We start from the raw sequence: 23,591 nt of genomic DNA, 5'->3' as shown, positions 1-23,591 counted from the left end.
TGAACCAGGCTATGTAGCACAGGATAACTTTGAACTGTGGATCCAAACTGTCTGCCTGTGAACTCAGAATGTCCCTACTTTACCTGCTTTCCAAAGGAAATTTAAAAAAAGAAGTAAAAGAAAAAAAATCACTAAGGTATGTTCATACAGCCCTCAAGAATGGGACTATTGTTACAAATAGTTAGTCTTCATAGGCTTTGACTCCAAGCACAGTACAAGGTGAGGCATTTCCATGCATGGATTCAGTCAGTGCTCACATTAATCCTCCATGTAGCCAGGATCTTAAGGATGAGGTAACCGTCTCAGCAAGATTAAGTAGCTTGTTTCAAATTTCACAGAAGAGCTCAGCATGGTCATAGTTCAAACATGTGTTATCTGCTACACCATCTGCCCTGAAGGAGCGCACATAGCTGCTTCAGCGGCCTTTACCACCCCCATCCTCGGACTGCATCCTCTTGCATTGGGTCACTGTAGACACATCCACGTATGGCTGACTCCTGAACCACACTGCCTCGACTTGAGCTCTCCGCTTAAGTCACGTGGACCAACACTATGAAGGCCAGTGTTGGACTAACAATGATAAATTCCTCCCATTTTCTTCTTTTATCTATACCATGTGGACATTGTAGAAAGGAGGATGGGGTGTGTGTGTGAAGAACTGCATCCATCTTGGCATGCCGGTCACGCATGCTCAATATGGTGAGGGTGGAAAGTAGAAAAATCCAGACCAGTGGCTCTCAACCTTCCTAGTGCTGTGACCCTTTAATACAGTTCCTCATGTTGTGGTGACCCCCCCCACCACCATAAAATTATTTCATTGCTACTTCATAACTGTAATTTTGCTACTGTGATGAATCGTAATATAAATATCTGATATACAGGATATCTGATATGTGATCCACAAAGGGGGTCACGATCCACAGGATGAGAACCTCTGATCTAGAGCATAAGGAAGAGTGAGCTACACATAGATGGCTGGAAGCATCAGAGCATCAGTTTGCTAATCCAGCCCATGCCTGGCCCACATCAGAGAACGTCTTTACCAACAGATTAATTCCACTAAGGTCTCCCTGGAGACCTTAGATGCATGCTTATAGAAACTATGAAAACAACTTTTCTTTTGAAAGCAACAGGAAATCATTTCCAAACGCTGTGAGGGGCAGAGGGGCAACCTCTGCTAACTTCCTCCTGAAAGAGACAACGGCTAACCACACTCTGAGGAACCAGTACACTCAGCCTCGGAGATTCCGTGCACGGTGCCAGGAACCAACATCTCCTCTTAAATGAGACACAAACTTTTTAGAGCAAAAAGATGTCCTAAGTGTTTCAGAAGAAGGGCCCACACTAAGTCCACACGTGATGGTCATTTAGTACGGCTGTCGAACTCCTGTTTAAATTCTATCAAGTTGAAGTAAGCATCAACTCCTTCTTGTGCCCTCTATGGACAGCTATTCACACTGTAGTGGTCGGGAAGGGAGCCTTGAACTCATGATGCTCAGCCTCAGTTACTGGTCATTCAATATAAGACAGTTTCAGAGGGGTCTAGCGTCGCTCTGGAGATGAGGCGGGCAGATCACGAGTTTGAGGTTGGTCTGGGCTACACGACAAGAACTGTCTCAAAAGCGAACACCCACTTTAGCATTGCCGAGGCCCAGAGCCGACAACTTACGATGATGTCGTGTCTGGTTTTGAAGGTGCTGATGTAGTGGCTGTAGTGACTGTCCTCCATCTGTCGTAAGATGGCGATCATGCAAGCCACGAAGCTGCCCTGCAAGGAGAGAAACTGAGTCAAGGCTCCTGATGAAGACAGACTTTGGGCATCATAGATTGGGGGTTTTCTACCCATTGCGCTCTACAAAGACACTTAGAACTGGAAACACTACTTCCAAAGGTCTAAAGGCACGTATGTGTTTTGCAATTTGGCTCCAAGCACATCCTAGTGTGAGCTAGGAAACCGGAGCCCTAGGCATCCCACCAACAGCCATGACTTCTGGATCCCTCTAGGTGTAGGGGCATTAAGATCTCAACTAGGTTACCAGTTAGGATAAACTAGTTTGTGGGTTCTGTTTGTTTTTGTTTTTCAAGACAGGGTTTCTCTGTGTAGCTTTGCGCCTTTCCTGGAACTCACTTGGTAGCCCAGGCTGGCCTCGAACTCACAAGAGATCCGCCCGGCTCTGCCTCCCAAGTGCTGGGATTAAAGGCGTGCGCCACCACCGCCCGGCAATGATCACAAATTCTGAATGACAGCTGCTTTTTTCCTTGAACTAAAAGGGCCTGGTGGCTGCTTTTCCTGAAGGAAATCCAATCCAACCTGGGGCAGAAAGCTCGTGTAGAAGCTGAGATATGTTTAGAACTCAGAACTATGATATGATATGGGGGGAGGCCGGCGGGCAACATGGGTTCAGTGCCGAGCCACTGGTGGAATGGAGTGAGACCTTGTGCAATGTGGGCTACCAGGAGACTCACAATGTGAGGAGACTGTCGGCTCATCCCAATCACAGTCCGGTTGATCCTTCTCAACAGCCTCTCCATGATCAGCTGTACGTGCGATGAAGTGGGGCCCTGCAGGAGAAACACAGCTGTGACGTCATTCCCAGCTAAGGATGAAGAGCAGATGAGGAGTACCCTGGACAGGCAGGCATATGCGCGGGAAGTGAAAGAAAACGTTGCTTTTGTGTAGGGGCAAAAAACCCAAAAACTAAAAACAAAGAGAACCCCCCAAAAACAAATCTCAAGGTTAGGGGTCTGTTGTGCAATAAATGTTGGTGATTCCTTCTCATTACAAGTATTAAAACCCTAACACCCTATAATATCAGAGGACCTCTGGGAGGTAATTAAAGTCACGAGGGTGGGGCCTTGATCTGACAGGATTAGTGCCCTTATTAGAAGAGACTCTGGGTTTGGGGGACGTACACATTTACTCTATACTCTCTGCCCATTGTTTCATGTATTCATGGACTAGAGACCACAGCAGCACTCAGGGAGAGGGTGGCCATCCTCGAGCCTTGAGGAGTGTCCTCAGCGGAGCTCAATCACACTGACACCCTGACCTCAGACTTTCAGCTTCTAGAACTTCCAGGAACTAGACTTCTGTTAAGGCTCCCAACTCTATGGTGTGTTACAGAAGACTAGGCATCATCACTCTAGAACTTAATGTCCTAACAGTCACATGTGACTCTGAGCCATTGTTCCACTTCACTGATCTTTAGTTTTCATCACTGTGAATGGAGGAAGGTGACAGTGCTCTTATTGGACTCAACTGTACTAACACAAAATGGCGCTGAATACATGTGCATGCTCTAATTCCTTCCCTTCCCGTAGCTGACATCAGGGCATCCATTTTTCTTTTGTCAATGGTATCAATTGCAGTTTCTTGGTTGGGGGTGGGAGCCCATAGGTCCACTTACCCCTCTCAGTGCCAGGACCCTGCTTGGCTTGTCCCTGTGGGCAGGCCTTGTATGAGCTGCCACAGTAAGAGTCACTTTTTAAAAAATGCTATGTATACAACATGACTGGTCACATGTTTTTATCTGCTACTAAGTTCTTGGTTAGGAACCAAATTCCCGGTCACATGACTACTGGCAAAACGTTTTCAACTTTATAATGTGGTTTCTACAGGTATGTGTAAGGATAAAGGAGGAAGGATTATCTATCATGAATAAATATCAAATGAACTGTACAAACAGTATGTGAACTACTGGGGCCCAAGGATATGGAAAAGAGAAATATAGGGCTTAATCAGAGAAGACAACAGTATCTTCACATGCTTCTGGGGCCAAGGCTGGTATAGCAGAAATACAAAGGCACCCACAGGACTGACAAGCTGGGATAAGGTGGGCGACTGGGCCACGGTTGACCTAGTCAAATGAAGTCCGAGTTGGCTGTGAGATAAAGTATGAGTATCTTTTGTGTCCTTTGGTAGAGTCGAATCTAAAGAAACTGCTAAGAATCACAGGCCAAAAAGCATATGCGGTCTTTGCCTTGTGGGAACCCCTGCCCCCAGCAACCATCATGGGGAACACAGCTTGCCATTTAGATAAGTGAGATTCTTTTCCTTCTGTACCATCAGTGCTCAAGAGAACACACTCTGTGAACTTTCCCAGCATCTCCAATGGGGCCTGAACATTGCACACAGGAAATCCAGGCAGGGCCAGCTCCCTTTTTTTCAAGAGGTGGGGCTGGGGTGTTCACAGAGAACACCAAAAACATCAACCTGTGTGTACGTGGGGGGCGGGGTGTGCCTGTGCGTGTGGAGGCCACTGCCTTTCTCCTTCTCACTGCCTTATTTGCTGAGTTAGGGTCCTCCCACTGGACTTACAGATCACTATTTTGTCTAAACTGGTTGACTAGTGAGCCCCTGGGGGAACGCCTGCCTGTACTTGACAGTGCTGGGGTCACACATACATATGTGCAACCATGTTCAGATTTTACATGTGTGTTGGGAAACCTAAATTCAGGTCCCCATACTTACATGGCAAGCTCTGGACTCACCCAGCCATCTTCCCAGCCCATGAACTTAAATAAGACTCTCTTGTTTGTTCGTTTGGATCCTGAGATGGAGTCTTACCAAAGCAACCCTGTCTGGCCTGGAACTCACTAGGTAGATCAATCTGGCCTCGACCTCAGAGACCTGCCTACCTTTGCCTCTTGAGTGCTGGGATTAAAGTGTGCACTACCATGCCTGACCAACTTAAAGAGTCCGTAACAGCACTGCCAGTGACCTCAGTGGTAAGCCAACTAGGAAAATCCCCCAGTGAGGGCCCTCACACTAAGCCATTTGATTGTCTCTGGCTCTAATGTGAGGTACGGCGTGTTTAGTCCACTCTGAAAAGGACACAGCTTGCTCTACCCCCTTAGTGCTCCTGCATTGCCTGAGAGGAGGAAGGCCACAGAGTTTCCTGTTGGGGGCAAAGGGACCGGCAGAGCCTCAGGCCATAGAGGATGACCGGACTCACCACATCCTTCCTGTCCAGCACCTCTAGTATGTTGCTTAGGAGCTGTGAGCTCGCCTCATGGTCGGGTTTGCTTGAGTGGTCGTCCAGCTGGCCACTGAGCTGGTCTGTCAGTAGTGGAAGCAGCACCTCCCTGCACTCTGAAGAAGAACAGAAAATGGCTCACAGAGCATGGCTACCCCCAGACCCACGAGCTCCCTCTGCAACCCCTGCAGCCAGCCCAGCCAGCAGAGCACATGGACTTCGGCATGAAGCTTCAATCTCGTCCCTGGAGTTCATAGTTTAAGAAACTCCCACCCAAGGCAGATGTGAGCATTGACCACATTCTTTCCATTTTCAGTGCTGGGGATGGATGGGAGGGACTCTCCCTCGATGGCTGCGACGGACGCTTAAGCCTTAACAGTGAGTGAATTATATAACAATTTCTCTAGCTTTTGTGTGTGTGTGTGTGTGTGTGTGTGTGTGTGTGTGTGTGTGTTTGCTTGAGTTCATGTGTACCAAATGCATGCAGGAGCCCATGGAGGCTAGAAGAATGCATCATATCTCCTAGACATGGAGTTACAGATGGTTGTGAGTTGCCATGTAGGTACTAGGAATTGAACCTGGGTTCTCCACAAAAGCAGCAAGTGCTCCTAACTACTTAGCTATCTCCTCAGCCTATCGGCTCCCCATTTCTAATTCTGTTTTAAAATTTTTATTTTTTTGATATTGGGTGCTAGGGACTGAAGCCAGGGCTTCCCACACGCTGGGCACATGCTCTACACCATCAACCCCTCCAGTTTGTTCTTTTAGTTTTGTTTTAAGGCCAACATGAGCATGAAGTCACGGGAAATAGAGAAAAACAAAGACAGCCATATTCTCAGAAATGTTTGCACTTGACAAAGACAATTAACTATCAAATTCCTGTGAACACAGGCTTCCCTGTACGTCACAAGCACATTCTGTGGACGTCTCTGTGGACGTGTGGTCTATGGAGAGCGTCACTTCCTATGTCTTTCTCCTGGAATCTCCACCAGGACGGTACTTTATTACGATGACTCTAAGCTCTCCAGACACTATAAAAGTGACTGTCACAGTGGTTCTACTGCCCCCAACGAGACCTGTCTAACTGGAGACTGACGAGATGGCTCCTGAATTTGATCCCCACAACACACATAACAGAAGAAGAGAACTGACTTGGATAAGTTCCTCTGATCTCTATGTATGTATGGTAGTGTGCATGTGCATGCATGTATACACACACAAACACACACACATACACACACACACACACACACACACACACACACTATCACCACCACCACCAACAACAAATAAAATGTAAAAATATAAAAAGAAAAGAACTATTTAGCTGGGTGTGGTGGTGCATGCGTACAATCCTAGCACTCATACGTAGACAGGAAGAGCTAGGGTCTGAGGTCAGCCTGCACTGCAGAGAGAAAACTATTTCAGTGAAAAGGGAAAGAAACAATAGTAACTATCAGAGATAGTACACCAGGCTGGAGAGACGGCCCAGCAATTAGAGAGCTCCCGCTGCTTTTCCAGAGGATCTGAATCCGGTTCCCAGCACCCATGTCAGGAGGCTCACAACCACCTGTCACTCCAGCTCTAGGGGATCAGGCACCTCTTCTGGCCTCCTTGGGCACTTGCATGTACACACACACACACACACACACACACACACACACACACACACACACACGGGGCGGGGGGGGGGGATAAAAAGGAAAGATTAAACCAACTTCAGCCTCTTAATCTGCTTTCCCAAGAGGTCCTTAAGGCCCAGCAAAATGGGCTAGAAGTGGTGGCGCACACTTTTAATCCCAGCACTCAGGCGGCAGAGGCAGGTGGATCTCTGAGTTCAAGGCCAGCATGGTCTACAGAGTGAGTTCCAGGACAGCCAGGGCTACACAGAGAAACCCTGTCCTAAAAAAACAAAAATAAATAAACATATATATATGTTTATTATTCTTTATATATATATATATAAAGAACCAGCAACCTGCCAAGGGTATTGCTCTTACCAAACTCCAATTAAATAGAACAGGGCAACAAAACACAGGCAGGTGAGCGCTGCCTATCACAGATGTCAGCCTGGACTGGGGGAACCTGGGGGATCTCCTTCCTGCTCTTCTTAACAGTTCATTTATAAAATTTCATTGATAAGCTTATTTGTTGATGTTTTTTTTTCAGTCGTCTTTTGTGAATACAATAAATATCACTGAGATGTGCTGCAAACACACTGTTATATTCGATTTAAAGAGAGGTGTCACTTGTTAAAATCAACTAATCTAATCGGAGCGCGACCAACCAGAGAACAGAGGAGTAAGTACCAAACACAGCAATGCTTGCCGTAACTCCGCAGTAAACCACTCTGGCACACATGTGGTCAAGTGGAAGGCTTCTGACATCTTCTTCCCCAAATGCTGCAGGTTCTGAGGGAGGAGACTTCCTTACCTGCCTCCTGAAAAAGACTGCTCTCCACTATCTTGGTCATGCAGTTAAGCTTTTGCCGGACCAACTGGTTGTCGGGAATGCTCTGAATGAACTTGCAGAAAAGCACGCTGGAAGAGAAGCTGCAGGGTCAGTGTGCTCACCTGGCCAGGCAAAAGACATCCTTAGGCACATCTCCAGTCTGAGAGCTGAGCAGGAGGATGACCCGGAAAACTCATGGATGACCTCAGACTCGATTTGAGAGTGTCTCTGGGAACATTCCTGTCCCCAGAGGGTTCTCCCTTAGGACTGACTTGGCCCTTGAGAGCCTAGCACACCCACAATCGCCATCACTTCCACCTCAATTCTCAGCTACCGCAAAATGCCATTTCTAGCAACCTCCTCTCTAAGGGCCACCGTACTTTGCCTTCCTAGGCTCCTTTCTTTGGCACAGCTTCTTTTCCCACGGAGAGTGCAAGTCTCTTCCCAGGGCCCGCTTTGTGCGTTCTTTTCTCTCTTCCACAGAACAGAGCACCAACAGGTGCTCCCTTAACACTTGTTAGAACCAAGCGTGTGTAGCAGCCAGCCTCTGCCCAGCATTGGGCTGCCCCTGTTAGTTCTGAGATACAAATAGTATTCTGCTACTCACCTGAGCTCCATGGGATCGAACACCAGTTTGACGTCGTTGATTATGCTAGGAAGGTACTTCAAAGCTGCCCCCTGTAAGAAGCATGAAGTCAGTCAGTGCCAAGGAAGTAAAAAATGGAATGACCTCCCCCCAGCTTCCTTCTGAAAATGCAGGAGGCCCAGGCCCTGGTCTTCATTCCGAAAAGACCATGTGTATTTACAGCACATTTTTTTTTTTTTGGAGGTAATTCAAGTTTCTCCCACCAGGTCACCATGGAAGGCAAGGAAGGAATAGTAACAAACTGGAGCCCTCAAGGACTACATACTTCACAGTTTGTAAAAGCTGCTGCTGCTGGTGACTCTGCATTTCTGGAAGGAGGTGGGCGGAGGTGGGGGTGGGGGAAGAGGTGGTGACAGAGAAGATGAACTGCCACCTGTGACAGCCAGGGGGATCAGTTTGCTAAAATCAAGGGGTCAAGCAGGACTTACAGCAGCCACTCAAGCGGAGTCTAAAAGGGAAGTCTGTCTTTGGTGAGCTGACATTTGCGGATACAAATGCATGTAAAAGTTAAAACGTGGACATATTTACTTTGATTGTGTGCTTGTTTTGGGCAATGCTGTGGCTAGAACCCAGAGCCTCAAGCAGGCCAGGCAAGCAACCTAACAGTCACAGCCTCACCCACTTCTCCTCTACTTCTGCCCGTTCTACTATGCCTCTCCAGCTCTCTATGAGCACACTACACTTCTCCCTCCCACCACGTCACGTCTTCGGGAGGGGTCTTCAAGGGGGGGGGGTCACCCACAAGGTCGCCAGGCTGACCTTGATCTTGACCGCTTCTTCTAGAGGCCTGTCCATGAGCGTGTTGAAAGCAAGAAACAACTGGCGGATCGAGTTGTTGAATTCATCTCCATCTTCACTCTGACCATAAAATCTAATAAGAAAGAATTTACAGTAGACTTGTGGTCTCAAAAAACAACACTAGAGGTCAGTGCCTTGCTGGTCACCATCTCTAATTGTGCAGAGACAGCTCATGGGGGCAACCCCAGGACTGTTTTTAATGGGACCAAAAGTCAACCCAACAGACTGAAAAGACATCAAGACCCTGAAAAGAGCAAAGCGGTCATCTGTAGGTACAGTCCTAACCCACGGTTTAGAGCTGGCTAACCAGGACTGCCAGCTGTTGCTGAATGGAGGGCTCCAGCCTGGAGAAGCATTTGGCTCGGGCAGTTTGTGGGCACTGCTGGCAGGAGGGAAAAGAGCAGCAAGTCACTGTGCAGAGGTAGCAAGTGAGTGGGCATGGCTGCCGTCCTCAGCTCATGAGCAAGAACAGGGGGTGTAGGCCCCCAGAGCAGATTCTGCTAGTATCTAAATCAGCCTTGCACACTCTCTTCCAGATTCCCCCTCCTCCCTTCCTCTCCACTGTCTCATGCCTTTGAGTCTTGCACTGAGCTGAGGCCACAGGTACTGTGGAGAAGCTCCCCAGCCTAGCCTACAAACCCCAGTTGTTGTAAGCTTTCTCCACTGTACATCCCTGATTGCTGCTGCCCTGCTCTACCGTGCCTTGAACATCATTGACCAGGATGTGCCTTGATTAAAGTATTCTGCTTGTCTTCCTAAGACAGGTGCCATCAACTCAGAAGTGGGTTGTTTTACCGAAGTACATACTAGAAGGTCTCTGGCTAGTTTCCCCATAGACATCCCAAAGAGCAGAACTTGTGCATGGTCATTGATAGCAACTCCACCAAGTGTTCCAGGGGAGGTTTGACAGATGCAGAATATATGAACACACTCAAGCACGGGTGTACTCATATATATATATATATATATATATATATATATATATATATATATATACAGATCTATCTATCTATCTATCTATCTATCTATCTATCTATCTATCTATCTATATTTATGTTAGTCTCCTCCACTCACCTGAACCCACTGACTGATCTCTTTCTAAAAACCCCAAATCTAAAAACTCTCCAAAACTTTTATGAGTGCTGACATGAAGCCATGAGTAGAAACTTCCCTATCTGACCTCACATGAGGGGTCAGTAAAAATGTACACGCAATGGAAATTGTATAAAACCACCTTGAGGCTATGTGCACGAGGCATACAGAAAACAGAAGAACTTTGTGTTTGGATTCCAGTCCCACCCCTAAGATACCTTATTATACGTCTTCAAATATCCCAAAATCCTCCCAAAACTGGAAACCTGTAACTGCTTCTAGTCCTTAACATCCTGGTTAAGGAATACAGTAACCAAGAATGTGAACTCCTTGGGAAACGTTATTAAGCCAGGTGATAATTCGTAGTTTTCGATACACTCATTGAAAGACTTAGAAAAGAACTTGGGGTGGGGAGATGGTTTAGTAGGTAAGATCACTTGCTGGGTGAGCATGGGACCTGAGTTCAGATCTCTAGCACTCATGTAATAAGCCAGGCTTGGCCACATGAGCTTGTAACTCCACCACTGGGGGCTGGGGGCGGGGCAGAGTCAGGAGGATCACTATTGGCTTGCCAAAAACCAGTGAGCTCCAAGCTCAGTAAGATTCCATCTTAAGGGAATATGGCAGAAGTGACAGAGGACCACTCAGTGTCCTCTGGCCTCCATATGTCTGTCCTGGTTGCACATGCATGTACAAACACATGTACCACATACACACACAAAGAAAAAGAAAAGACCTCGAAGTTAATCCCAAAGCTGCTCAAAATCAACCAAGGGAACACGTTTCATTTCTCTACTCAGCTCAACAGTTCTTGTTTTAGCGAACGCCATCAGCCATCACTGCCCAGTCCAACCTCAAGGTGGTGTAGGGCCCTTCCCTGTCTACTGCTGCCCCATGAAGTCCTACAACAGCCAATCAGCTCTTCCTCCTGAATCAACCCCCGCCCCCTCCACTTGCAGAGCCTCAGTGTCTCACCCTTGAGCAGCCTATCAGTGGTGACTCACTTTCATTCTCAGCCTTACACAGTCTACGTTCTTCCACACAGGAAGTGAGATGATCATTGAAAAGCCGGAGTTTAGTATCTCATTAATCAAACTCTCCTAGTGCTGCCTCCGCACTTGGATTAGACCCAAGCTCCTGGCTTGTCACAAGACCTGTCTATCTAAGGCCATCGTCACCAATCAAGACTTCTAGAGCAAGTAGCACATTGAGCCATTTACACTTATGAGTCCTGGTTGCAGAAGGACCTCCCGTGGACCTTCTCCAGTGGTCTCCTTATCCACCTCTACCTTCACCCCCCAAAGACCTGGAGTTTGCTTACCCTATGACCAATCAACTGCTCGCAAAGCTGAATACAAATGAGCATGAGGAACACGGGGATCTAGGTGAGTACCAGCAGCATCCTGTTACTGGGACCATTACCTCAAGTAGAGCACTCGCGACTGGATGATGAATCGAAACAGGTACTTCAAGGCTTTCAAGGCAGCGAAGAGCAATTCCGTCTTGCTAGGGTCGTCAGCATTAGCCACATAAAAGTTTAGTACCTTGGAGAGTTTCCTAAAAATGGTAAGAAAGCAACATTGTCAAGGGCAACACTGTGCTCAAGCCCTGGGGTATGCGACACAGAAAGGGATGGATGTAAACTGGGAAGTGTAAGGCCTAGCTTCCAAGTCCACCCTCTCAAATACGCCCTCAATAGGCAGACTGACTGCTGTTTTGTTTCCATGTCTGTCTAGCTTTGACACTTGCCCTCTTCTTGGAAATACTGGGAAAACTTAGGAGGAATCGATACCTCAAGGCACAAGTTTCTATTGATGGAGGTGAAAAGAGGGCTCGGGAGATGATAGAGCAGGAGCCAGGAGACGGCTTGGCCATTAAAGCACTTGCTATTCAAGCAGCAAATGTGAGAACTAGAGTTTGGATCCCCAGAACTCAAGGAAATGCCAGGTGGGTCTGGTGGCTCACCTGTAATCCAGTGCTCAAAGGCAGAGACTGGGTCTGGGAAGCAAGTCATCTAACTAAACTAGCTACATCCACAAGTTTGGGGCAGTGACCTGGGAAGATGGCTGACATCAGCCTTGGGCCTTCAAATGCAAATGAGCACACACAAGTACACACACAAACACACATACATACATGCACGCGCTTGTGCACACACCCATATACATGCACACAGGCACATCACATATACAAATACATGAAAAGGAGGAAAGGGGAATCCAAGAGTTAAGAGGATTCACTTTACTGGGATTATTTTATTTTTCTGGCATTTAAAGCAGACATCTTCCAATACCCCGTGAAAGACAGATGATGCTTGCCTGTGGCAGTTGCCTAAGCTAATTCCTTCCAGCCTGCCCCAACCATTTGAAATGGCACCAGATGGAATCTTCACTGATGAGAAAAGTGGACTCACTCTGACTCTGTATCAACCACTGTTCTGAACATGCCAATAGACAAACATCTGGGATTTTACATAGTTTTACATTTTATTATTATTTTATATGTACATGCTCCATCTTCCTAGCACTGGGATTACAAATGTGTGCCACAATGCTCCTCTTTACTTAGACTCTGGTGACTTAACTCTGATCCTCAGCCTTGAGCAAGCACTTTATGGACTGAATCATCTCCCCAACACCATGGTGCCAGGGTAACTCGGACTTTGAGGGCACTTATATTTCAATTATTTTTGTTTTAAAATCAATCCCTCCCTTTCTCTTTCCCTTCCCCCAAATTCGCCCACAAATCCAAGGGAAACATGAAGAATTGATCAAGTGCTGCAAATAAACCCAGCAGGCAGAAGAGTGCTAACTGGCTACTCACTGGCAGGGTATGTGTCTGACCCTGAGCTCCTTACTGGCCTCGTCTATGTGCTGAGTTACGGTCTTGTATTCCTGGCTATTGAAAATTCCCTTAGGAGACAGGTGAAAAAGTGAGAATCTGTCATCGCGGCTCCTGGGTGGCAGAGGCAGGAGAATCAGGAATTCAAGTTTGCCATGGAGCCTCATTGGGCTCAGTTTCATAATCTACAACTATCTTAGTTGTAGCCGCTGACCCCTTGGAAGGTCAAGGTGCTTGGTGGACATACACCAAATGCTGGTGTGTCTGCTGCCTTCTCGACCCACGAGGCACTCACTGATCCTAAGGCTAGCTGATGAGCATGTTGTGTAACATCCCCTTTGTAGGACTTGTGGTCCTGCATCTTTATGAATGGTTGGTGTAGAAAACACAAATGATCTGGCCTGACACATCGGACAGCAGTAGTCAACGTGACATGGCATGAGCCACTGTCCAGAGCACAGTTAACCAGTCCCAGCTACCTTCCTGTCGTGATAGGTCCCATCACTCAGCACAGTAACTGGAATTCATGAGCTGGGGTTGTCGGGTCACATGGGAGCTGAGGACTGCAGTGGGGAAGCCGAGTAGACACAGCAGGTTGGTTCCTCTAGGCAGCGAGCCGTAAATGGCACACTGAAAGAAGGCTGCTCTGTGCAAAAGGTTCAAACTACTGCCTCGTGGGTAAAAGGAGAATAACCAAAGCTCCTAACGTCCTACAAGCACTCAGTTCCCCAAAGCACTGTGGGGAAGGGCTGAGGGTGCGGCCTTTCTACCAGGCTTGCTTTTGCCTAGTTCATTGTTGGACCCCCTTGGTGCCTCACATCCATCTCACTGACATCTGATTCAGAAGCTCCTGAGTTTGGTCATCTGCTGTGGGATGTTCTATATGGCAAATGTATTACTCTGATTGGTCAATAAATAAAACACTGATTGGCCATTGGCTAGGCAGGAAGTATAGGCGGGACAAGGAGGAGAAGAATTCTGGGAAGTAGAAGGCTGAGTCAGTGATACTGCCAGCCGCCATGATGACAAACAGCATGTGAAGATGCCGGTTAGCCACGAGCCACGTGGCAAGGTATAGATTTATAGAAATGGATTAATTTAAGCTGTAAGAACAGTTAGCAAGAAGCCTGCCACGGCCATACAGTTTGTAAGCAATATAAGTCTCTGTGTTTATTTGGTCGGGTCTGAGTGGCTGTGGGACTGGCAGGTGAGAGAGATTTGTCCTGACTGTGGGCCAGGCAGGAAAACTCTAGCTACAGTCATCTGCTTCTGTGCCTGTCTCCATCTCCCCATTGTATGCCCTTGGGTTTTATCTTCTTGGTTTTGTGTGCATACATGCATTTGCACATGTGTACGTATGTACATACAGATGGGTGTGAGCACATATACGTTGAAGCCAGAGGTCTACATCACGTGTTTTCCATAATCATTCTCCTTTTAAATTTTTGAGACAGTTTCTCCCTGGAGCTCACTAATTCAACGTAACTAGCTAGCCAACAAGCCCCAGGGATCCCCCTGTATCCACTTCTCCAGTGCTGGGGTCACAGGCACACATCACCATGACTGGCTTTTGACTTGGGTCCTGAGGATCCAACCCAGGGCCTTGTACTTGTGCGGCAAGCACTCTGCTGGCCGTCCCATTCCCCCAGCCCACGCTCTGGGGTTTTAAGAAACATCTCCTTATCCTGAAGGAAAGGACCAAGTCCAACACCTTGTTTCACTGACACATTATTCAAATGGCCTCTTTCCACAAAGATGCTTTGGGCCCAGTTCCACCCTCCCGCCTCCCTGACTGCATGAAGGGCTCCTCCTGTTGCTCAACTGTCCATCCAGCCCCAGGAACACACCAGTCCCCCGAGTCATACTTACACGTGTGCCAGGGTGGCACTGAAGTGCTTGTAAATGTAGGTTTCAAGTACAGGGTTAAAATGCTGAAACTTGATGTCTCCTATCAGGGAGATGATGAAGACCTGCCAAAGGTGGCCAGCATTAACAGCAGTACTGCACAGCCCAGATGCTCCACCTGGACTAAGACTCTAACCTCCAGGTGCCTTTTCTTTCCTGATTCTGTTTGCGGCATTTCTAGTCTACTATCCACGCTGAAGGGAAGTCTTAGGGTTCACATTTAACATAGACAGATTATATGAGTCCAGCATATTGCTATGGGCAAACTGATCCAGGCCATCACCACTGGCTATGGGACGCTAATGTTACAAAGGGTGCACAGGTGAGTTAAGGCAAAGAAGAACACAGGAAGCAGGAAGAAAGATGGAGAAAGTGGTTTGTGGGAATTAACTAAACTAACACAATTTCCCATGAGATTTTCCCCAAGCTGAGTAGGAATACCCCATGAACGTCAGAGTTTGGTCTCCCATTTCTTCCCTATGTGTCACCTTATATCTATGGAGGTCACAAAAGATGAGTGTGTATAAAAAGAGGCACTTGAGATTGCCTGTCCTGCTGGGGTTCATCTCCGTGGTCTCTAGTCTGCCTCTTTTCCCCACAAACTAGGGCATGACCGAGTTCAGTTCATGGTGACTGCATTGCCTGGCTCCATCTTCCAACGTTAGCTCTGATGCCCTGTCCCGCTGCTAAAAAGACCAGTTTGCTCATGCTGGTAAACACCACATCTACATCTTCAGCCCCAATTTTCAGGTCAAATCCTGTCCTAGACTCCCCTTAGCGGTGAGGAAAGAGGCTTGGGTTAGGTGTGTCTGCTTCCTCCTGTTCACAGGACGTCCTCTGCCTTTCCCACTTCCCATTGTGACGCATCCCTCTTCTGATTCCAGTTGTTAGAACAGGCTTAAGCACTGTGTGACAAACTTGTCTGCTAGGCTGCCTATGGTACACAAGGACACTAAGATCCATCTCAGACTGGTGAATGCAGCCTCCCTGACATCGTTCCTTAGCAAGGGCTTCTCCTGGGCTTTGACTAGAGAATGATAAAAGAAGTTCAAGTGCCTGGCAATCTCTAACGTAATTAAACCCATTGTTTTCCCTACTGGGAAAGTGAAAGTGTGTCAAAAAAGTGAGATCAAATAGAAAGTAAGGACTTGGAAGACAAGACCTTGGTTCCTAATTAGACTTCTCAGAGTTTAGGCTAAAGAAATACTCAGAGAGATGTACACGAATAATTTTGGAATTTTGCTTGACGATATTTATGGTACTTAAAAAACATGTTAAACCGCTTACCAGTGCATCAAACACAAGGAAGTCGTACGTTTCATTGTCTGACATTTCCATCATTATGTTAAAAAGTGCATCTAGTGTATCCTGTAAAAACTGAAGGTAAGAGAAACAGAGAGGTTATTGGGGCTTCATCCTGCTACATGCTGTAGAAAAAGAAATGGGGAGTCATCGGGTTCTAATAGAAGAGATGTGAATAAAAGATTTTTGTAAGAATGGCACACTGACTTAGTCCTGTAGATACTGAGTTTTAGATTTCCTCTTGGCTTAACTGAAATTGTTGAATTAGTGACATGGTAAGGAATACTTGCAGCTACGGACATATAGGCATACCTTAACAATCTCTCCTCCATCCACTTCCATCAACTTCTTCAGGTTGTGCTTAATGTTCTGAGAGTTGGAACGCCAGTTTAATAAGCCGAGCAGGTCCACTAGGAAGAACACAAACCACAGATATTAGAAGATATGGTTACAGAAATTTCTAGAAAAGATCACTGCTGCCAGGCTGGAAAAATAGCTCAGGGGGTAAAAGTGCTTATCATGCAAGTCTAAAGACCTGAGTTCAGATCTCTAGACCCACATAAGGCTGGCTGCAGTACGGAGTATCTGAAGCCCCCAGTGCTCCTAGAACGAGACAGCCTGGTTTACAGAGTAGCCAACAAGAGACCCTGCCTCAAATAAGACAGAAGGTGAGGACTGACATCCAAGGGTGTTCTCTGACCTACACATGTGTAATGCGGCACATGCCTGCCTGCACACACACGAACACCCACTGCTACACACAAACAAAGATTTTTAAAAGTTAACTGCGGGGGCTGGAGAGATGGCTCAGCGGTTAAGAGCACTCGCTGCTCTTTCAGAGGTCCTGAGTTCAATTCCCAGCAACCACATGGTGGCTCACAACCATCTGTAATGAGATCTGATGCCCTCTTCTGGTGTGCAGGCAGAACACTATACATCATAAATAATAAATCTTTAAAAAAAAAAAATAAAAATAAAAAAATAAATAAAAGTTAACTGCTCTTCATAGTAGCTAATTTAAGAAGTACCTCAGGTGTTATTGCAATTTATTATCTCATATAAATCAGAGGAAACCTTGTGACACTCTTTAGTCCCTCAAAGGAGAAAAGCAATCAGCTACTGATGTGCAAGAACATAAAATGATGAATGACTGGAACTCGTGTTTCTCAAATGATGACATCATTATTATAAAAGTAAGCATAGACTCCCAGTCTCCAACTTCCTGCCTGATAGATATCCATGTCCGGGCAGAGTCACGGGGAAGGGGCAACATAGAGACATATCAGTTCACTTTGGCGTCACAACTGTGCTGTGGGATTTTGTTTTTCAGAGGAGAAAACAGGCTTTGTGACACCTGCGTTAGGTCACATGACTACGGAGGGGCAGCAGCAGGAGTGGCTTTAGCCACAGTTTGATCTGGTTCTAAACATGACAGCTAACAGTGCAGACACACATGAATTTCATAACTAGACTTCTCCCAGAAGAACATACCCCATGTATGCTAATATATATTTTTTAATCTGAAATCCAAAGTATTTGTAGTCCTGAGAATTCCAGAAAAGGGATAGTCAACATGTACTATTTGTTATTCTTGTTTAAAAGATGGGGAAACCAAGTCACAGGGAAGTCCCTGCAGAGCTGGGACTGACAGAGGCACTCTTTTTTGTTTTTTGTTTTCTGAGACAGGGTTTCTCTGTGTAGGTTTGCGCCTTTCTTGGACCTCGCTTTGTAGACCAGGCTGGCCTCGAACTCACAAAGATCTGCCTGCCTCTGCCTCCCAAGTGCTGGCATTAACTATGACTTAAAACTCAGTATTCAGTAGCCACATACATTTCGTTATTCAGTTAAACTCTAAAATTTAAATGGACTCCAGCCACCAGCCATTTTGACTGCTTCCAGTGTGTCCGCATTGTAAATATCAGAAAACATCCTCGCACATAAGTGCTGATGCACATCTCACTAGTGCCAAGTTCAATGTTTAGGAGTTACAACCAACTTCTGTGACTACTATACCTTCACCCTCGGTTTATTCCACACACACACACACACACACACACACAGGCTTATGTCACTGGCACAAGTTTGTTGTGTCTTCTGTGAAGCTAAGGACACTTTCTACCTTAAGTGAGTTCACTTCCCATGTAGATCAGCTCTGAACTTCACTCTGTTAAGCACAGCCACAGGACCAAGTTGAAACACCACCCTTATTCTCTAGCCAACCAGGATCCATCAGTATCAACCCAATACCAACTCCTTCTAAAGAACAACCAGGAGATGACTCCCGAGTGGGCCTTTCCTCTGCAGTCCACTCTCCCAAGACAGCGCTCCTGTTCTCCAGCTCCAACCAAAGTCAGCCTCATGCTCACAGGCCTGATCCTGTGCGTAGCTCCTGGGATACGGACCTGCTGAGGTCAGGAAGACTCCTGGGCAGTAAGTTCTGGGCTCACTGGTCAGCAGGGCTCCTTCTATGTAGCACAGGTTAAACGAGTGACTGCTGATGCTATCGAATGCCACATTAAATATAAGCAGTTAAAACGGATGCCCGAGGTTTCCCGAGAAACAAAATGGCGCCTCATTTAAACTGTGCTGCTGATTTTATGGAAAATTCCTCATTTCCTGGAGCAACGGAAGGGGGAAAACCAGGAGAAAGAGGAACTCTGCTGGGCGTGGGGGCTCATACCTACTGGCACAGCACTTGGGAAGCTGAGACAGGAGAATCACTACTAGTCTAGGCTACATAGTGAGACCGTTTGTCAAAAAAAGGGGGGGCAGGTAACAGAAACAATCTGCTCTCTGCCATCCCCGTTTGGGCAAGAGACTGGTTACTGCCAGAATCCATCCCTAATTACTGACTTTCCTGGTCCATCTACGAAACAAACAAACAAACCCCCAGTGTTATCTTTGATGTCTGGATGGAAGGTAACAGGAGACTTCTGAATTCCACCCATTTTGTGAATGTGCTTAGGGTTTCTGATATGAAAAAGTATTCATGATGGCAAATTATTTTGTCAACTTGACAGGATCTAGAACCACCTAGGAGATGAACCTCTGAGTATATGTGTGTGAGGGAGCTTCTAGATTGTACTAATTGAGGTGGGGAGCCCCACTTAAAATGCGGGCAGTATCACTGCACAGGCTAGGGTCCCCATCCCATCTCCATAGAAGGTGGAAGGGAAGCTGCGCAATGGCACTCATCACGCTCTGCTTCCCGACTGTGTGACCCGCTGCCCCACTCTCCGGTGCTGTCCCCGTTGTGACGGGCTGCACCCTTGGCATCGGAGCCAAAATAAACTCTCCTTACTCAAATTGCCTCTGTGGAGCATTTCGTCCCAGAACCGGGAGAAGTAACTGTTACAGCACTGTAGCACACTGCTGGAGGAGCAGAGGGCGGAAGCCAACCACCAAGCATCCTGTTTCAGAAGACCAGCTGCCACATGGTCTAGCAACATGAGTCTAACCAAGGAGCCTAGGAGGACCAGAGCAGGACCATCAGTGCCCATGCGGTCCCCACACCTACCGTTCTGGGTGAGCTTTGTGGAACAAATGAGGGTGGCAATCTGAAAGCTGTCCTTCGTGCTGTCTTTGCTGGGCGTGAAGACGGACGGGTTTCTGGATGCCTGGAGTTCTCTTTCTTCCATCTCTGCCTTGGTCCCAGGCAGGGTCAGATAGTATTTAGCGTCTTCCATTTTCTTGTTATCACCCTACAAGGGAAGCAAGTTAGAAAAACCAGAAACTGGGCAACATCTCTCACACACTAGTAAGAAATACCCTCCCCAAGAAGGGCATGGTCATTCTTAGTAGGGGATGTGTGACCTTATCAAATTGTATTTATAATCTCCTAGCATTTAGACATGATCTTCCTACAGAAGTCACAGAAGAAATAACTTTACCATGAAATAGTAAAGAAGTTAGTTGTGAACTAGAAATCAGAAGCTATTCTCTGCCAGAAGTGAATACGTGCATTACAGAACAAGGTTGAGTTTGAATCTCTTGAACTTATAAATGGTCACGTGTATATTTCACGGGGCCAATGGAGAACGAAGTAGCTCCCTATGGATTCTGAAACTATTCAGAGACCAAAGACATGCTAAGGCAAGAAAACGTTTATCGGTGAGGCACAACTTAGACAAGCTGCCTACTATGCGTCAGCCGTCCTCTGCCAAATACTGCTGGGGAACTGAGATCTCCCAGCATGTACTTTAAATTCTAAAATCTCAGTAGATGTAGAGCTCAGAACAGTAAGCAAGGAAAGGCAGCAGGGCCCAGACAGCAAAGGAATGGTACCTGGGTTACAGTGGTATGAAAACCACATCCTATCATACCCTATCAGGTTCCAGCCAAGCACAGCCCTTCACTGTCTGTGCCATTGGGATGATGGACAGCAGGACCAAGGGCCCTGCCCTTCACTAATCAGGACCAAGGCACACCCTTTGCCCTACAGTGAGATGCTCCTGGAACACTCAATAATCAGGCAACTCACTCTCCCACAAGAGGTGCAAAACCAATAAGGTATGACCTGGAACCCTCTAGACTTTAGAGGGCAGACACATGTAACTTTCAATAGATTTCTGAAGTTTTCACATGTAAATCCCAAAAAAGCCTGAAAAATGACATTCAAAGGGAACAGGTGTGTACGGGGCCATTCTGAAGTCTGGTTCTATGAGTGTCACCTTGTATACCACCAGATCATGCCTCCCATCCTGCAGGGTGGTGCCGTCCGTGTTCATCAGTTTCACAAAGGCCACCCCAAAAGCTCGCTCTGATTTATCTCTGGCTGAAAAGACAGAAATACATGCCTAAACCATGTGGGTGGACCCCAGGAGGAGATGGCTGTGGCGGTTAATTTCACAGTTGCTCTGGGTGTGTGTGATGGTCAACCATAGCAGAATAAACACAGGTCAGCAGTAAGCTTGTCTATGGATGTGTGTGATGGTCAACCATATCAGAATAAACACAGGTTAACAGTAAGTTTGTCTATGTCATAGCTGCTCCCAAACTGAGAATGTCTGATATTTCACATACGGGCTATTTTCTATGTTGCCTAATGAAAGAGACCACAGTCTACTGAATCATCCAAACCAGAATTGTGGTGCTGACCAATCTCAGCCCTGTCAATCAATGTCATGTCCAAGGTATCTTTGTAGTCTGATCCCTTTCTCTCTCCATGCCCTGTTCTTACCCAAGACCAAGGCATGCTCACCCCATCTGTTTACCTCTGTAAGCCCTTCCTTCTATCTTCATGCCTTTTCCATCCAACACTTTCTCCACACAGTAGGAGGGAGAGCTTTCAAATTAGACTCATTCAGAGCAACCCCCCTGCCTCAACCTCTTTAATGAAGCTAAAGCTGACGACTCATAACTCCAGCTGCTTGGGAAACTGAGGCAATAAGAATGTAAGCTTGAGGCCACCCTGGGCTACATACTGAGATCCTGTATCAAAAATAAGCAGCTACAAAAGTACAGGGCTAGGCATGTACCTTAACGATGGAGCACATAGCTGTCATGCACAGGGCTGTGAATTCAATCCCCAGCACCCAGAACAAAACAAAAACAAAAAACAAAACACTATTCTATTTTCCCAATACCTTATGAATTCTGAGCTAAAACTGCCAATTTTTCCAGATTTTCAAATTCACAAAGCATGGCAGAAGACAGTACATTTTAAGATGGAAATGTGCCCCAGCCCTCTTAACACTTACATTCTTGAGATGACCTGTGTCGGAAGGTAAATCTGATGTGGCAGCGTGTGACCTCCTCTATAGCTATGAAGACCTGCAGAAAGGGGAGGAGTCACAAGGCGGGGCTTATGTGGAATCAGTTCCCCTCAACTGTAATGTTCAGACCCAGGACCATATGTACATTTACGAGGTCCAGTATGATGTCTGGACTCTGCAAACATTCTGCACTGTTCCAATCAGGATAATTAGCACATCTACTGCTTTAAGCTTTTGCCCTTTGCTTGTGGTGACCACATTCAAAGTCCCCCCTTTTAACTCTTCTGAGAAAAAAAGAGACTTAGATTTGGCTTCCATCTTCTCTCAGCACAAGTTCCTTCAGAGATCCCAGGCTTGCTAGAAGGCTTCACTCAACACAACCATTCTCAAGCCGAAAGAATCTCAAAGGGAGACCATTCTGCTGTTTATCATAGTTTCAGAGTTTAGACACATTATGTGCCTGGCATTCAGAGGGACCAGACCTGGATTTTGAGGTCTACATAGGACCTTTCCAACTGGAAGTCCCATACAGATACAGGGGTGACTAGTATCTATGAGAGAAGACAAGATAAAATACCAGGGTGGAGAGGTTTTCTGATAGTAGTTCAGTAAGTTAAAGAGACAGTATAAACAGCCTCAGCATCTAAAGCACTGAAGAGTTCACAAAGCCTGAGATGAGCAGCTTTAAATAGCACAATCCACCCAGGAGCCTCGGTGTGTGTTTTTAGTCTCAGCAGGTGGATCTCTGTATGTTCAAGGCAAGCCTGACTTTACGGCAATTTCTAGGATAGACAGAATTACAGAGTGTGAACTTATCTTTAAAAAAAAAAAAATCACAATATAAATTCATATGAACAGCACCATTAAAAAAAAAAAAAAAAAAACCAGACTACAGAAGAATGTGAAAAATAACTGCTTCCTCACTGAGATACGAGGACAATGTTTCTGTCTCTGGATTTTCTGCTTAAAAACCTCATAAGAACCCTGCTAATCTGGCAATGGGGGCTGCTGCAGCCCAGCATGATGTGTTTTAGGGTGACCCCAAGTTGCTCTGGGATCTTATGAGTCACTTCCTTGGGTCTGCCATTTCTTTGGGAAGAGGTCATGCCAATATCCTACCTGTTCTTCTAGTGTTAAGGCCACTGTGAGCCCACAGGAGATGCTAGATCTAAAAAGCACTTCGCAATTCATGAAACCTTTCCTTACACTGAGGATGCCCAGAACATGTGAGCAGGGGCCAACGAGAACAACACGTTAGGGAGCCCATGGCAGAGTGTGAAACCTTTGCTTATCTGCAGTATCTTGGCAGCCCACCGCCTTATGACGGCCACAAGTTTCTCTATTCCAGTTTCTATACATTTAGGAATGAGAATATTCTTTCAGAATGGTGTACTTCTTAAAAATAGACACTCTAAAGAACTCTTAACCACCAATTCAGCTTTTTAAAAGTAATTAGTTCTTTGAGAAATTCATACAATATATTTTGATTATACTCTCACTACCCCCCATCCCATTCCATCCCATTCATCTCTTACTACACCTTATCTGAAACTTCCAGATAAGGTAAGAATGATTTGGGATTTAAAAAACAGACAGGAATCTAAACAAGCTGAAGTCAACAGCTGAAGGAGCTAGAAACTGAGTCCTTACCTTGACAGTCTCATACCAACAAGGCTGCTTGACTTGGTAATACACCACCGACTTGTACTCCGAGACGCCTTCGTACCCAGCACCGGGATGAATGGCTTTCTTTGGTTGGAAAGACACAATTAGGAGACGATACTAGGTCAAGAAAAATATGGCTACAGGAAAAGGTTTCTGAATGTATAACAGGGAAAAAATTAACTCAAAATCAGAGGTGTAGTG

General features: G+C 46.3%; 1 protein-coding gene across 1 annotated transcript in view; it reads right to left on the bottom strand.

The window, feature by feature from the left end:
- The window catches only part of Dock5 (dedicator of cytokinesis 5), a 196,355-nt gene that overhangs the window by 47,379 nt on the left and 125,385 nt on the right, over positions 1-23,591 (bottom strand). Inside the window, exons 15-28 of the mRNA XM_059273411.1 lie at positions 23,376-23,474; positions 21,711-21,783; positions 20,682-20,785; positions 19,529-19,712; positions 16,324-16,421; positions 15,997-16,086; positions 14,674-14,774; positions 11,386-11,520; positions 8,833-8,944; positions 8,035-8,105; positions 7,410-7,516; positions 4,956-5,092; positions 2,467-2,562; positions 1,670-1,768 (exon numbers count right to left, since the gene is read on the bottom strand). Coding sequence (XP_059129394.1) covers positions 1,670-1,768; positions 2,467-2,562; positions 4,956-5,092; positions 7,410-7,516; positions 8,035-8,105; positions 8,833-8,944; positions 11,386-11,520; positions 14,674-14,774; positions 15,997-16,086; positions 16,324-16,421; positions 19,529-19,712; positions 20,682-20,785; positions 21,711-21,783; positions 23,376-23,474 — 1,506 coding nt within the window. The remainder of the gene's footprint in view (positions 1-1,669; positions 1,769-2,466; positions 2,563-4,955; positions 5,093-7,409; positions 7,517-8,034; positions 8,106-8,832; positions 8,945-11,385; positions 11,521-14,673; positions 14,775-15,996; positions 16,087-16,323; positions 16,422-19,528; positions 19,713-20,681; positions 20,786-21,710; positions 21,784-23,375; positions 23,475-23,591) is intronic.

Source organism: Peromyscus eremicus, chromosome 9, assembly GCF_949786415.1.
Source record: "Peromyscus eremicus chromosome 9, PerEre_H2_v1, whole genome shotgun sequence".
NCBI lineage: Eukaryota > Metazoa > Chordata > Mammalia > Rodentia > Cricetidae > Peromyscus > Peromyscus eremicus.
The sequence above is the reverse complement of the archived record's forward strand: the minus strand, read 5'-3'. Positions and strand labels throughout refer to the sequence as shown.